At 36.2% G+C, this 17492-nt stretch overlaps 1 protein-coding gene across 1 annotated transcript; it reads left to right on the top strand.

Moving 5' to 3' along the window:
• The first annotated feature begins 8210 nt into the window (after window positions 1-8210).
• LOC121234695 (replication protein A 70 kDa DNA-binding subunit A-like) lies at window positions 8211-16574 on the top strand. Its single transcript, XM_041130747.1, has 2 exons — window positions 8211-8683; window positions 13732-16574. Exons 1-2 carry the CDS (start codon window positions 8397-8399, stop codon window positions 16064-16066), a joined length of 2622 nt encoding a protein of 873 aa, XP_040986681.1. The 5' UTR covers window positions 8211-8396; the 3' UTR covers window positions 16067-16574.
• The last annotated feature ends 918 nt before the right edge of the window (window positions 16575-17492 follow it).

Here is a 17492-nt window from a genome sequence, read left to right as displayed (position 1 = left end):
AGTTTTCTTTAAAAAATATGGTCTCATTCGTATACTTTACATTTTAAATTTGAATAAATTATACTTATTATCTTCACACGTCATATATTACATCTATTTTTTTTTTCTTATAACAAGTATGTAATGTATGGATAATAAGTAGAATAACTCAATTAATTTAACAAAAATAAAATAAAATAAAAATAATTTAAAAATATGTAAAATGTGTGGTATGAGATGATAAGTAGCATCCCTCTTTAAATTTTTAACACAATGCAGTTATTTTTCCTCCATTGAGACCCGCATGCTAATGACATAAAAAATAGATTGGAAAATGCTAAATGAACTTAAAAATAAATAAAAAAAACTTACTTCTCTATATGTCAATCATTGATATGTTGAAAATTATAAAATTTTAAATTTAAATTTTAAAAGAAAACTAATAAAATGAGTCTTGTAAGTAAAAATATAAGTACATGTAGCACTAAATAGAATACCCTAAATTACAACTTATTTGTAAGTAGGCATGTGCATATGGCTCAGCAAACCGAGTTGCCTAAGTGACCGGACCCGAACCGACATATGCCGGGTTATTAGATGTTCGGTTCGCCAACTCGATAAAATGGCAAGTTTGAGAGCATTGGCATTGGTTTCATCAAAAGCTTAATTAAATGTAAAATTTGATCAAAATCCAGCTGCATTGGATTCATCAAATGGATAAATGGGAAGTTGTGAGCTACAGTAAATCTATAGCATCCTTCAAATTTGAAGGGTTACTATTCATCAAGCAAATGTGTTTTTTATAGTATTTTAATCCCGCAACGGCCTTTTTTTTCCTCTCTCTCTCTCTCTCTCTCTCTCTCTCACTCTCATTTTTCCTCCTCACGTCTTTTCTCTCCATTTTCGTTCTCACGAATCGCAGTGCCTATTTCTCTCTTTCTCTCGTTTTTGCAAATCGCAATGCCCCCTTTCTCTCTTTCTCTCGTTTTTGCAAATCGCAATGCCCCCTTTCTCTTCCCGATTTAGGTTCACCCAAGCAGAGTGCCAAAGAAACAAAGCAGTGCCACATTCAGGTTCGCACGAGCTTCTTTCATTTACTGTTCATCTCATTTCTTTTCTCTTGCAACCCTAGTTTTTTGTGAGCTTTGATAGTTAAGGTGCATTTGAAGAAATGGTTGTAGTTTGGGGTTAAAACTTACTTCCCCCGCTCCTTTTTTTAATGTTGCTGAGTACATCTTGCCAAATCTCTTGCAAGCCTAACAGGGAAAGTCATATGATTATACCAAATTGTTGGAACCTTCACTAGTTGGTTCAGACTTTCCTAGATTTTTTTGGTCTAGAACTTTGATTTTTTTTTTGCATGAAGCCTATTTTCCAATATACATTTACTTGAAGATTTTATTAACTTTGGACATTTTGGCATTGATAGTCTATTTTTTTCGCTTATTTGATGATCTAAATATTTCTCAGGCGCATCAGTGTTGCGGATTGTCAAGCAACCACTTGGAAAAGAGTTTTTTTTTCTTTCTGTATTGTATTGTTGGTATATTTCTAGATTTGCATCCCCAGTGTGTGATAATTTATCACATAGAAGTAAAATTGGTCCATGATAATGGTAAAATCTCAAAAGGAGAAAAAAACCTTCACAATATGCCAAATAGAATATGCCTTCACAAGCACATACAGAAGCAACACTAAAGCCTTCACAATATGCATTATATTAATAGCTTGAATGCCACTATAGGAGAAAAAAACTCACTATTTATGATGGATTTCACTTTTTTCAAATGATTTGCATGTCTTATAATTACTTTGGGTAATAAAGTATTTTCAGATATTTTCTTTTTAAATATGAGTCAAATATAAAACACTTCTTATGTATGATTTGTAGTGTAGTGTGAAGATGGTGTTAAAATTTCTCTATTTGCAGTTACTTTAATTTGACAAAGAGGATTGCGTAATATTTTCACAAGTTCCCTTGATATTTCTTCTTGATAGCTTGAATGCCACTATAGGAGAAAAAAACACTCAAGTTCACTATTATCATTCTTGTCTTGAAACTATCATCAGTCTTTCTTCTTTCGTTGCCTCTTTTTCATTTGGACTAGCATCTTCTTAACATGCCTCTGTTTTCTTTTCCTCCATTTCTTCATTTTCTGTTTTTTCTTTGCTTTCCTTTTTAGTTACTGAAATTAATTTTCTTCATGAGTAATTATCGTCATGAAAGTAATTACGATAGAAATGTATGTGCTGCCTTGTCTATTTTCTGCCTTGTACGTGCTGCCTTGTCTATTTTCTGACAACTTAAACATTATGATTCTTCAAGGATGGACACTCCATTTGAGGAGGACCCCTTCTTCACTACTCTTTTACAAAGTGGAGGAGAAGATTGTAATAGCACTCTAACATACACGCAACATTCTAATGTTGTGGTCTAAACAACCCCCTTCACGGTGAAAAGAGGCCTCTGGCAAAAAAAGTTCAAAAAGGTACATCTTTCACTGTTGAGGAGGATAACTTACTTGTCTCTGGTTAGCTCAACATTAGCATTGATGTCATACGAGGTACTGATAAAAAATCCACTCAAATGTGGGACAAAATTTCTAAATTTTATCGCGAGTATAAAAAACCAAATACTGTGGACCGTTCAGTAGAGTCATTGATCAATCATTGGTCCATGATCCAAAAATGCACAAATAAGTTTTGTGCATTTCTAGTGTAGATAGAATCATTGCACTCAAGTGGTGCGATCAAGAAAGACAAGGTATGTATAATTTTCCTTTAATAATGTATTTATTTATCTAAAATTTATTTTCTGACAATATTCCTTCACTTTTTCAAATTGAAAAGGCAAAAATAATGTACAAAGAGATGGAGAATGTGAACTTCACACTGGAGCATTGTTGGTGTCTTTTGAGACACCAACTCAAATGGCAACAACACATGATTTCACTGCATACAAGGAGAAGGCCACACGATAAACGTTCAGCTAATGAGTAGTCAAGTGAAGTTGCTGACAACGTTGTGAAGGAGAACGTTGAGAGGCCTCCAGGCAAAAAAGCTGAGAAATAAAACTTGAGGAAGCAGAAGACCCAGGAATCCTGTGATGCTGAGTTCAACATGGCGTTAGAAAAAATGACCAAGGATAGACGGTTGTTCATGGCAGAGAGGAGATCATGGGTGACGAAGGCAGATAACAATAGAGGCGCACAACTAGAACTTGATAAGAGAAAGTTCGAGGCGGAGATCATGAGCAAAGATCTTTCTGGCATGAATGTCATGCAGCAAGCCTACTTTCTAAATATTCAGAGGAAAATTTATGAGGACTCTTTAAATTATTCCGAAGGTACATCCGAGAAACATCCATCCACACCTGATGGAGGTGTGTAACTGTTGGTTATGATTTCAGATTTCCAGCTTTTAGTGGCTGGGCAACCACTATGAGATTTAACTTTTTTTTATTTTGAAGTTGGTATGTAGCCTTTTTGTGTTTGACATAAACTGAAATTGTATATGTGCCCCTGGACTTGTTGTGTAAGCATTGCTGATGTGTAACTGGACTTACTGTGTAATTGGAATTGCTGAACTTGTTGTGTAACTAGAATTGTTGATGGCAACATTTTGTGTGATGATAGCAGCTTGTTCATATCTTGTATGTTACTTGATGATATTTACCTCACTCTAGTAGTTTCTGTGAGGATGAATTATTTGTTTTTCTTTGGGTCTAAAGCTCTTTCTCTTCCTGTCTCATGTTGAACATACACCATAATACATCATGTTAACACTCAGGTCTTGTCTCATGTTGCTTGTAGTGATTGAAACAAATTCAAAGTATTATGTGCATTTAATTGGAGCAACTAGCCATGGTGTATTGAATATATTTATCACATCATCTACTCAATGCATGTGCATTGATAATATTTATGACCTTTCCAAAATGGAGTAGCTAACCATGGTGTATGTTGTTGTCTTACTGTAATAAAGCATAAAAAATAGGATCTTTTTTGCTATGCCAAATAATTTCATCAGGTTTGGTTTTTTGGTTTTTTTAAGAAGAGGATCTTCTCAATGTATGTTGTTGTCTTATTGTATCATTGGTATTGTGGAGGCATGATAGCTACCTAGACAGATTTTCAATAAAAAGGAAAATTTTAAATGATGAACAATAAAAAGAGATTGCAAAATATGAAAGAAAAAAATTAAAAATATTATTATTAAAAAAAATTATATTATTATTTTGATGAATTCAATGGCTAATCCAATGTGTTGTTATAGATAGAGAGGTTTTAGATATATGGAAAACATGTAATTTTCATCAAAATTTGAAGATGAATTTGATGAATCCAGTGCTCTGAGTTTCCACTGTCAAACCAACCGAAGTGTAAATTATTTCTTACCTTCAGACAGTATGTCTCTCAAATCCTAGCCTCCAAGAGTCCAAGTACCAGGGAAGACCATTTCCTCATCTATTTCAGTCCCGATTCTCCCAAGTCTGTAGTCATGGTGCTGGTGGGTCTCGTAATCCCGAGTCAGTCTTGAGCCTATTTCCTCCACCATTTGCCAATGGGTGTATTCCATGCGTTGGCCCCGATATGTAAGCCCGATTCTCCATCTCTTTCGCCTGATATGTAGCCTAATTTGACAAGATCCTCGTAGATCTGGCCATCCCGAGTGACGGCCATCATTACCTGTGGGATCCCAAGATGAAGATTGTCCCTCCTGTCAACTTGCCAAAAGTGGAAAACCTTCCCATAAGTCTTGGCAAGCTTCTCCATCTGGCTCATTGATTCACTACCTTTTGAGCCATTCTCAACCCTCTCATCCAATCTCTCCGGCTATCTATACTTCCAGCAATGGCTCCTACTCTTTTGTTCTGCAATCTTACATCCGAAACCTTCGATTCAACATATCCACAACCCGAAAACCTTATCTCATTGTCACTACTTTACATGAGTCCCACATTCAAGCAACCGTGGTTTGTGCTCACATGCACAACCTGCAAATGAAGATCAAAAGTGGAGGCCATGACTATGAGGGTGTTTCTTATTTTGCCAAGGTCTCGTTCTTTATCCTAGACATGTTCAATCTCCGTTCCATTCATATTGATATGGAAAGTGAGACCGCTCGGGTCCAGACCGGGGCAACTCTGGCGAGATTTACTACAAAATCTACGAGAAAAGTAAAACCCATGGCTTTCTTGCTGGTGTTTGTCACACAGTCAGTGTCGGTGGTCATTTTTGCGGAGGAGACTATGGCAATATGATGCCAACCCGATAAGCTGAGCGTCTCCTCGTTTTCATGTGCAGAGTAGTTATGTGCCTCAACTTGGCTAGTCAGTGGCTTAGAGGAAGACTAGAGAAAAGGGAGAAAAGAAAAGGAAAGAGGTGAAATGCATTCGGTTCTAAAAGAAATGAAGAGAAAAGGAAAGGGAGAAAAGACTAGAGAAAGAAAAACGTTTGTTGCAAGCGCTGGTGCAAACGGCGTCCAAACGTGGCTGACGTGGAGACACTTGAAGAGAGAGACCGAGCTGCGGGAGCTGATGAGAGGGAGAGACCGAGCTGATGAGAGGGAGAGACCGAGCTGATGAGAGAGAGAGAGAGAGCTGATGAGAGAGGAAGGATTCATTTTAAATCTGACGTGGCATGAACGGCTACACGCCGGTTGTATCTACCGACTGTATATAGAAGAACTGCTAGAGAAAAGTGTTCGGTTCTGAAAGTTTTTTACACGATGCTGAATGTTGTGGGTTGCGTCGGACCAGTTTTAATCTGCCTGGTTGTCGAGTCGGCCCCAAATCTATCCTCGATGGATCGGGTTGCAGGCCTATTTGTAATTTTGTAAGAACTTGTCATTGGCTTCACATTTTCTTGTGCAATGGTGTTTTTACTGTCTCCTCTTCATCCTCGAGCAATCAACAAAGTTGCCAATCATCACGTGTGCATCCTGCCTCGCCAGTCGCCAACGTAAATCGTTAGTTTTTATAAATGCATGAATAATTAGTACAACTGCTATAGTTATAAAAAAAATTTCATAAAAAAATTTATAAATTAATATAACTTTATATAATACGTTAGATATACTTTATAATAAAAATAGTTTTATAATCTAATATACTACATCAAGCCATATCAATTTATAAATTTATTTTTATGAAATCTATTTGTGGTTAAAATATCTATACATTATACACAATATTTTGATGACTTTTATAAATTAAAAGGCAGATTTTTTTTTTTTTAATTTGGGTATTAATAAAATAAAAGAGCATTATCCCAAGACAAACAAGGGCACTTATAGATTTTTTTTATCAATTTTATATTCTTTATTTATTTTTATCAGACAAGTCTCGTGCGATTTTTTTTTCTAAAGTGACTTCATTAGAGAAAAACATTAGTACAAGAGTAGATTATATTACAAACCATCTCATGAGATCATGCTTCTAATACCTAAGGGAGGGTCCTTCCCACTATGAAAAGCTAATAAACATGGTGGTATTTCAATCAGAGGGATTTTTCCAAACTTATTGTTGGAATATGCCTATTGCGCTATTGAATGCGCACATCAATTTTGTGATCGATGTATCTTGACTGCTCTCCATTCTTCCAAGTCTTTTAACAAAAACTTGGTATCCCTTGCTACTCTTTCTGATTTCCAATTGTGTGATTTTTGTGGATGGTTAATGTTGTTGATGACATTCAGTGAATCCCTTTCTATGATCACTTTTCTGATACTTCTTGTGAATGCTTCTTGAACTCCTACGTAGGCTACCATTGCTTCACTCTGATTTGAATCTATATTCCATACAAACCTTGTCACTACAAATTGAACTTCTCCATTGTTTGATTTGCAAACTACTATTGATGTACTACTATGTTGTCTCATTGCAGCATCAAATGTGATGGAATAGGTGTCTTTGAATTCAGGTGGCTTCCGATTCCAATTTGAATTGAGTTCTAAACATTTCCACTCCCATGCTTTACAATGTTCCTGATACATGTTTAATGTTTCGTTGACAAATTGTTCTACTGCTTTGTTGTTGTTTTCATGAGGGACTAGAGTTTTATCCATGAGGGAGTGGGATTTGTTGAGTTCTACTGCTATCTTGAAGATTAAGGGACCAGAGTTTTTTCCATGAGGGAGTGAGATTTGTTGAGTTTTGTTCATTTTGTTAAATAACAATAGCTGCATAAGCTGATTTTTACAGAAAATATACCTGGTGTATGTTGAATTCATCGTGAATTGTCCTGCTGATTATGATAATGGTGCTCAGTTAGATTGAATTTCCTTATTGCAGTTATTGTTTCTTGAGTAAAAAAAGCCTATAACAAAATTATATTCCATCTTCTTGGCTCTTTAAGAATGAGTTCAAAAATTGTCATTTGAGGGTCTTGCCATGTTTCAGGTATTTTTGGTTTTAGAGTGAATTTATCAATAGAAGGTATCCATGGGTCTGTCCAAACTTTAGTTCCTGCCCCATTGTTGATTTGGATACAGAGATTCGAGAGAATGAAATCTTTTTGTTTGAGAATGCTTTTCCAGAGACTGGAATCTGTTAGTTTTGAAGAGATATTGTTCTAATTTGAATTTCTCATGTATTTTTAGATGAGCATTTCTTTGCATGTGCTTGTTTCTTTTTTGATAAGATGCCAAGTAATTTTGCTTCAAAGAGAATTATTGAGGTTTGCTGCAGTTCTCATTTCTAAGCTTCCTAAGGATTTAGATTAACAAATTGATTTCTAAGATTTTGGCGTAAGATTGTGAATTTTGTTAGTCTTCAACCCCCACCAGAACTTCATTTGAATTCTATCAATTTAGTTTGTGATTTTCTTAGGAAGCCAAGTAATTGCCATAATATAGGAAGGAATTGTACTAGCCATAGTATAAGCCAAGTCACGTGCCGTTAATTTAAAGAAAATAAAATCTAGTATTAAAAAAAATTCTATTGCGGTTCTAAATCTTTTCCAAGAGCCAGACATAATTATTATATTAAAATAATATTAAAGATAATATATTCAAACAATTTAATAACTTTATAATATTTTTATTAAATTTTTTCTCCTTAAATTCATAAAAAATTTCAATAAAATATACAAACCATGCCTTAAACGGTTCAGCTCAAGCGGCTGAAATACACGTGGCATGGAACAAGAAAGACACGCGGACGGTTAGTGTGCATCGTAAGTTTGGGACATGTTCGACATTTATACAAAACCACAATGCCCTTCCGTCCCACCGAAAGTCGAAAAACAGAGCGGTTTCCCTCTTAAAAGATGGCGCTTCTTCCTTCCTAGGGTTATTAAAAAAACTGTTCGACTCTCTCGTTCTCACTCTCACCGAAACTCTTCTACTTTCTGTCCGATTCAACCAGATTTTGCCTCACTTTCCCTTTGTCCAAACGCCTCAATCTATCTCCTTAAATGGCGATAAATCTGACGGAAGGTGCGATAATGATGATGTGCCGCGGGGAGCTGAAGGCGGAAGAGGTGAAGCCGGTGCTCCAGGTGATCGACGTGAAGCAGGTGAGCACTCAGGCACAGCAGCACAGCAATACCGAGAGGTATAGGGTCTTACTCTCCGATGGGTCACACCATCAGCAAGGGATGCTGGCCACGCAGATGAATGCTCTCGTCAAGGAAGGGAAGTTGCAGAAGGGCTCTGTCGTCCAGTTGACTCAGTTCGTCTGTAACGTTGTCCAAAACCGCATGTAAGACTTTCTTGCGTCAATTGCTTCTGTTTTCGTTAATTGTGTTCGGGGGAATTGTCGGTTCTTGGCTGAAATAGATTGATTTTGTTCAAGATTTCTGGGTTTGGCTTTGCTTGTTTATCTAGACCGTGTTGTTGGAGAAAATGTGGAAATTAAGACAGATTATTGAAATCGCTTCAATTGTTCTTGATGGATATTTACTTTTGAGGGTTGGGAAATACATATGCGCTTTAAGTTATGGTTTGGTGATTTGACGGCATGTTGGGATAAAATGAGTATGCATGTTTGAACAAGCACATCTTTCAACGTTCTCTGATACCAATTGTTGAATCAATTCACTCGTCGAAAAGGTCACTTTTTTAAAAAATTGTGAAGGACCTGAAACTGTTTTTCTATAATTGTTGTATAGATAATTTATGTTTTAGTAGCTCTCTCTTTAAGCAAGTCATGTTTCATCAAGACCACAAGGCATGACGGTTTGGTGGAACTGCTTGTATATTGGAGTGAGCGTTTTAGAGCATTCGTAGTCGGCTTGGCAAACCAACTGCTTGGCTATATATTATCCAATTCCCTTAAACAGCATCATACAATGAACAGTATAAATAGCTAGAGCTATTTTCAGAGGCCAAATCTGTTGAGCCAAATTCGCTGGCCATTCAATTTATTTGCTTATTTTATTTATTTCGTGTCTTTCACTATGCTATCCTTGGTAGATCTGGAGTTCTCTAGGTACTATATGTTCTGTTGTTATTAGAAAAAAGCAAATGAATGGGAGAGGTATCACATTACAATTAGTTCATGTCTGTTTGCCAAGTACTACATGTTATGTCGTTAACTCTTAGGAGAGGTTTGGATACAAAATGCCTCTTAACTCATCTCATCTCATTATTATAATTTTCTCAAGTTAAAAAAAAAATACAATAAATAATTCAACTTTTTCAAATTTCAAAACAAAAATAATATTAAAAAATAATATTCTAACAATATTTTATTCAACCTTCATCTCATCTCATTTCATCTCATCTCAACTCACTATCCAAATTTCCCCTTATTGTGTGTAGTATGTATGCATTTCTTTCCATTCAACCGAGTTCAGAGCAATGTATCTTTATATATAGTTATGTTGAACTAAAAATATATTTGTTAGAAATTATCATGTTTTTTATGTGTATGTGTTTTTTTTAATAGGATTATCTTAAAGAAACTTTCCAACTACAATAAGAATAAAAATTGTAAGGGAAGAATGGAAATAATTATTTAAAATGAATAGGGATAGGTTTAGAGAGTCTGGTATTTGATGTTGTTGAAAGTGGCTAGCTAAACTAGGAAAAGTGAATTTTCTAGTCAAATTTTGGCTAAAGAGTAGCTTCACTAATGCTCTTATAGGCTTGGAAGGTTTTCTTTTCGGAAAAGTGAATGTAATGATGGCACATGTATAGCTTGTGTAATGTGGTTGCATAATTTCATCTTAAGTGTATTAGGGTGTTACATGGTCAACGTTTTTATGGTTTGAAATATATATGGTCAACTTTTTGTTTCTTGTTATATATGCATTGGTGGTCAATAGATTTTTTGTTGTTTTGGGCCTTGGCAAGTACCTTGAGTTATGCTGATGTTTTTTAAAAGAGAAGTGCTAATGTGATTTGAGAAATTATAAAAGTTCTATAAAGAGACATTATAAAAGTAAACTTACAAACTGATGTGATTTGATTTGAGACGCCATATCTACTTTACAATAGGAGTTTTACAATCTAACGTATCATATCAAACCACATCAGTTTGTAAGTTTATTGTTGTAAGATCTCTTTGTAGACCAAGTATTTCTAAGTTTAAAAATGTTGAAGTGTGCAAAACCTAAAAGTAAAACTTTTTGTGTAAGGTACAAGATAAGAAAAAAAGAATTAAACAAGAGAAAAATGGCTATACCTAAGAAAACATGAGTCATGCGCTAAAAAACTGGCACAAAAAAACTCATGGTTTTGTTTTTTTGTTTTTTGGTGTCTATCATGCATAGAGCCACATGCTGTGGCACAATTCAAAACACAAGTGACTAGAAGCCCACATTTGCACATTTTATTATCAGCTTAAACATGCTACATTGCCAAATATCTTCTTTGAACTATATGTCAATAATATATACTAATTTATTCACTCAGATCCCTATGCTGTATGTGCTTAGCTCTATTTCCATTGATAGTATATGAAATACGTATGTCTTGCAGCATAGGAGTTGCTCTTGTATATGTCCCGTGTACTTGGGCTATGCTTACTTTTCTCATTTGGTTACACAGTTCAGATGAGATGAGATGTTTTGTTGAAAATTGAATAAATATTACTAGAATATAATTTTTTAATATAATTTTTATTTTGGAATTTGAAAAAGTTGAGTTGTTTATTATATTTTGTGTGGGAGTTTGGGAAAGTTGTAATGATGAGATGAGATAAGATGGTTTTGTGTATCCAAACCGGGCCTAAAGTTCTTCTTCATTGATAAAAAAAAAAATACTTATGTCTTGTAAGAACTTTAGAAGAAAAAAATACTTGTCTTCCCGTGGGTACCATTCAGAATATTTCAGACTTGGCCAATATATTGGGTTGCAGAATTTCTTCACTTCCTATGCGATATCTCGGTCTTCCATTGAGGGCTTCACATAAATCAGTTACTATTTGGGATGGGGTGATCGAGAAAATTGAAAAGAGGTTAGCTAGTTGGAAATTGATTTACTTGTCTAAAGGGGGAAGATTAACATTGATAAAAGTACTTTGTCTAATCTTACTACTTATTTTTTATCTTTTTTCCCTTTGCCAGCAAGGGTAGAAAGAAGAATTGAGAGTTTATATTGGAATTTTTTGTGGGTGGTAACGGAGAAGAAAAAAAGTTCCATTTGGTTAGTTGGAAAAAGGTTTGTCAATCGATTACTTGTGGTGGGTTGGGGATAAAAAAAAACTTGAGATTGTTTAATAGAGCACTACTTGGGAAATGGCTTTGGAGATATCACATGGAAAGAAATGCCTTATGGAAAAATGTTATTGATGTAAAATATGGAAGTTTGTGGGGAGGTTGGTGCTCAAAAGATATTAGAGGTGTGTAACCTATCAAAAAAAAGAAAAAAAAAAAAGAAAAAGAAGATATTAGAGGTGTGTATAAGGTGAGTTTGTGGAAGTTCATTAGAAAAGGTTGGGGGGATTTCTCTAATCATATTAAATTGAAGGTGGGAGATGGGAAGAGAATTTTTTTTGGCATGACATTTGGCTTGTGGATTCTACACTTAAGTCGGATTTTCCCTCTCTTTCTAGGATTGCAAGGTATCAAACTGCAGCTGTGGAACATTCTTTCCCATGCATTGATAATAATATTCAGTGGAATGTTAACTTTACTAGGGATGTCAATGATTGGGAAGAGGATGATGTTACTGCTTTTTTGGAAAGACTTTATTGTTCAAAGGTGATGCTAGGAAGGGAGGACAGTATGCTGTGGGTTCATGCAGGAGATTCTAAGTTCTCGGTTTCTTCTTATTACAGCATATTAACCTGTCACAGGAGCAGTGAGTTCCCTTGGAAAAATATTTGGGGAGTGAAGGTTTCTTCCAAAGGTGGCTTTTTTCAGTTGGGTGGTATCCCTTGGCAAAGTTTTGACAACTAATAATCTTAGGAGGAGGGGTATGTACATAGCTGATTGGTGTGTCATGTGCAAGAGGGTTGGAGAATCTGTTAATCATCTATTTCTTCACTGTGAAGTGGCCATATTTTTGTGGAATGAGGTTTTTAATCGGACGGGTTTACTGTTGGGTGATGCCTAAGGAAGTGGTGGATCTATTGGCAGGGTGGTATGGATTAAAGGGAAGAAAGTATGCTGCTGATATTTGGAAGATGATTCCTTCATGTCTCATGTGGTGTCTATGCTTGAAAGGAATGAGAGATGTTTCGAAGACAAAGAACGTTCAATGGTAGAACTTAGGGATTTTTTCTTTAGTACTTTGTGTTTGTGGGCTAAAACTCTTGTAATGGAAGATGATAACTTTCAGAACTTGTTTTAGATTTTCTTTTGTTATTAGAAAGATGTAGGTTTTTCCTTGTATACGTTCCTTGTACTTGGGCTTTGCCTATTCTTGGGAATAAAGTTTCTTATTACTTATCACAAAAAAAAAGTAGTGAAATTGCTTATTTGATCTTGGGATATTAGTTTATTTCCTAATTTTTGTCCTTGGTCTTCAATTATGTAAATAAGGTTTCTTTGGCAAGGTCCTTGAATTTTTATCTCTGATTTTGTTTTTGCTCTGAATTTTCTGCTTCTATATTATCTTTCTGTAATGGAAAATTACTAGGTAGTCCTGGAGTACAGATGACGTGGTACTCCCAAACTATCACAATATGCCATGACATTAAAATTGCTTGTGTAACTATTCATTTTTAATGACATGATATCCTATGATAGGTTGGAAGTATCACCTGTCCATATCCTATGATATCCTAATAATTATTCTTCCTTGACATGTTCAATGCGAGCATGCTCCTGTGTATTGATTGATGGAAAGCAGCACTTCAATGCACATATATTTAAGGAAAAGAGAGAATGTTTCAAGTAAGGCCCCATCAATGGGTCCCACCATAGGTGCCATCGCGAGTGGTGCATTTTTGGTGGGTGATGGTCAAATTTGTTAGCCTGTAGCATCTTTAGATGTGCTGAAAATTAGAAACTTAATGGTTAGGTCCAGTTGGAAATTGTTGATATGTTGGTATATGGTTGAGAGTCCATTCTTACTTGAAATTTCTGTCTTTTTAAGTTGTGAGACACTTTTTCTTCTGTAAGATTTTTAATTCAGAAATACTTTTGTGTTAAATGGTCTTTGGACCAAGTAATATATCCTACCCCATTGATCTTCAGGGGATGTCAGCAGTTTACACAGGGTGTGTGAGTGGTACTTGCCTATAAAAGAAGTCTCAGTTTTATGAGTTTTTCTTCCGAGTCATTTTTTCCTGATTTGTTTTTGCTCTCGTACTATGGCATGCTTTTGGTGATGACATGTTGACTTTATTACTGCAAGCAGGATTATAATCATTGTTGATTTGGATATGATACTGGAAAAAATGGATCTAATTGGAGAACCTGTATCAGCTCCGAGAAATGTTGCTGTTCAGTCCTCCATAGCTCAACCAGGGATGCAAATTGGGAATCTCTCATCTTTTGCCAGCAGTTCACCTGGTGGTCGGGCTAGTAAACCGAACATGGCTGAGGCATCCATGGAGCATCCTAGAATAAATCAATCACATGGCAATACTTATCCAACAAATTCCGATTCAGGAAGATATGCTGCATCTAATGCACCTTCCATGTACCCTAAAGCGGAGACTAGCACTGGGTTTCCGGGATCAGCATCCTTAAATGGGTCATATAGTGGTCAGAACACGAATTTCCATAACCCCAGGCCAGAAGCTTTGCGGCCTCCTCTAAATACCTCTACTCGTCAACCTCAGTCTGGATATCAACAACCACCTCCAATGTACACTAACAGAGGACCAGTAGCTAGAAATGAAGCTCCCCCTAGGATAATTCCCATTGCTGCTTTGAATCCATACCAGGGCCGGTGGACAATTAAGGCTAGAGTCACAGCAAAAGGAGAACTTAAGCACTACAATAATCCCCGTGGTGATGGTAAAGTATTCTCTTTTGATCTTCTTGATTCTGATGGTGGGGAAATTAGGGCAACTTGCTTTAATGCTGTGGCTGATCAATTCTACAACCAGATTGAAGCTGGTAAGGTCTATCTGATTTCCAAGGGAAGTTTAAAACCTGCTCAAAAGGCTTTCAACCACCTCCAAAATGATCATGAAATTTTTTTAGAGAGCATTTCAATAATACAGCCTTGCTTTGAAGATGATAGCACAATTCCACAGCAGCAGTTTCACTTCCGTCCCATAAGTGATATTGAAGGTATGGACAGCAACAGCATTGTGGATGTAATTGGTATCGTGTCTTCTATCAGTCCCCCTGCTTCAATAATGAGAAAAAATGGTACTGAAACTCAGAGGAGAATCCTACACTTGAAGGACATGTCTGGCCGAAGCGTTGAATTGACTCTGTGGGGAAACCTTGTAAATGCAGAAGGACAGAGACTGCAAAACATGTGTGATTCAGGGGTTTTCCCCATTCTGGCTGTTAAAGCTGGTAGAGTTAATGACTTCAATGGGAAGGCACTGGGGACCATCTCTACCAGTCAACTATTTATAGAACCCAATTTTCCTGAGGCTCACAGGCTGAAAGAATGGTTTGACAAGGAAGGAAGGAGCATCCCATCGGTCTCTATTTCCAGGGAAACAAGTGTGGGTAAGACAGATAGTCGCAAGACAATATCTCAAATCAAAGATGAGAAGCTAGGGACATCTGAGAAGCCAGATTGGATCACTGTCAGTGCAACCATTTCATTTGTAAAGGTTGACAATTTCTGTTACACAGCATGTCCTATCATGATTGGTGATCGACAATGCAACAAAAAGGTTACAAATAATGGGGATGGGAAATGGCGGTGTGATAGGTGCGATCAGTCCATCGAGGAGTGTGATTACAGGTATATACTTCAGTTTCAGATACAAGACCATACAGGCTTAACATGGGTAACTGCATTTCAGGAATGCGGTGAGGAGATAATGGGTATGCCTGCAAAAAGTTTGTATTATTTGAAGTATGAAGAGCAAGATGATGATAAATTTGGAGAAATAATTCGCAAGGTTCTATTTACAAAATATATATTCAAGTTGAAAGTAAAGGAGGAGACATACAGTGATGAACAACGAGTAAAGTCAACAGTGGTCAAAGCAGAAAAGGTAGATTTTGCATCTGAATCCAGATTTCTTTTGGATTTTATGGAAAAGCTTAAAGCAGGGAACTATAGTTCTTTTGCTACAAATACAGAAAGTATCTCTCCTAACCCTGGAATGAGTGGTACTGTAGTTGGGAATATTGGAAATAGGCAACCAACACCATCAATGAACTATACCGGGAACAGTAGCAATGCTGGCAAAGACTTCAGTGTACCATCACACCAAGCTGGTCGGTATGGAAACCAGTATAATAGTTCTATTGCTGCTGCAATTGGCACTCCTGGTTCATATCCATTCTGTAACAGTTGTGGGGGTACTGGTCATAGCTCCACAAATTGCCCAAGTATCATGAGTAGTCCTGCATTAGGAGGGAGCTATCCTAATAGAGTTTCCTCTGGGCCAGGTGTTGGCAGCTCCTCAGGCGAATGCTTCAAATGCCATCAACCTGGGCACTGGGCAAGAGATTGTCCAGGGTTGAGCACTGTACCTCCAGCTTACGGAAGCAGTGGTGTTATACCTGGTAGATATGGTGGCGCTTCAAAGCAACAATTCGGTGGCTTTTGAAGTCGCCTTTAAATTTGAGATATTAGACGTTTGTACAGAATAGTGCATGTTTTCCTGGGTGTATCATGTTGTTGCATAATATTAGAGACGTTGCATTTTGATGCTCTTGGGGTTTGGTGGATCGATCAAGTGTTTCTCTGTGCAGATATGGTTGGCATGCTTAGGCGCTTATCGAGGCTGAGAATGGCTGTGGGTTCCAGCCTTTTTAGAGTTACTATTTTTTGGTAGTGAGACGCAGCCAAGGAATGGGAGGCATCTTTCTTGTTTCTGTAATATATTTCTTTCATGTTTGAGCTCTTACTTTCAAATTTTGCAAATGCTGTTAGGCTAGACATTGTTTCTACATGGCTTTTCTTTGATGCTGGTGATCTCCAAGGTTACTGAATTCATGTCTGTTAAATCAAGTCTGGTTGACGTAATGGTATTGTAATTATGATTATGTAGCCGAACTTAAAATGATCCTCCTTTTTCCAGGGACGTAGCCATAGGTGATGCCTGCCTTATTCTATATTTCTCCCAATCCTCAAACAATTGCCTTGTATTTGGATAGGATAATTGTTATCATAACTGCTTGTGCTTTTAAATTACTTGTGGATTAAACCTTTTTAAATATATTTCAATTCTAATTTCGGCTTGAATCTCGGAGTCAAAATCATCTATTTTTCTACTCACTTGGAAAATTGAACGGTCAATTAGACCGGATACATGAGCAAAACTAAGGCCTCATTTAGATATTGAGTTGAATTGAGATAAGTTGAGATTTTTTTATAAATAGTAATGAGTTGAGATAGTAGAGTGAGTTTTGTGGGATTTACCTAAATTGAGTTTAGATGTATTTGAATGTTAAAATGAGTTAAAATGTATTTATAGAAAATTGAGAAAGGTTGTGAATCTCACTTGTAAAGAAGTGTTGAGTTGAAAAATATTATGGGTCTTATGTGTAAAGAGGTTTTAAGTTGAGATGAGTTTAGTGATTTGAGAATTGTGTTTAGATGTTAAACTCAGCGTAAAATTAGATTGAACTGAGTTCATCAGTTAAAATTTCAAACGAGGTCTAAAACTTCCCATTATTCATTTCAAAACTCTAAAGGGATACACCCGACAAGGTTGAACGAAGCGAGCTACCTGGGGAGAGGAAAGCAATGTATTCATGGGCAATTCATTTTATATAACCATATTTTATATTTTAAAATAAGGTTATTTATGAAAATTGATATTATTTTAAGTTATTTTATAAAAAATACTTCTCATTTTAAACATGCTTATATAAAAGATTATAAAAATAATTGCAGGCGTATCATTTTACATCCCAATTTATAAATGGCAAACAAAAGAACGAGAACCTGTCTCATGCATCCAATCTGGTACAATCCCACTGTGAGAAACAACCCAGCAATTGCAAACTGTTTTAAGAAAGAAAAATATG

The sequence above is a fragment of the Juglans microcarpa x Juglans regia genome, chromosome 6D, assembly GCF_004785595.1.
Source record: "Juglans microcarpa x Juglans regia isolate MS1-56 chromosome 6D, Jm3101_v1.0, whole genome shotgun sequence".
NCBI lineage: Eukaryota > Viridiplantae > Streptophyta > Magnoliopsida > Fagales > Juglandaceae > Juglans > Juglans microcarpa x Juglans regia.
Note: the sequence above shows the minus strand (reverse complement) of the source record. Positions and strands in the feature narration are given on the sequence as shown.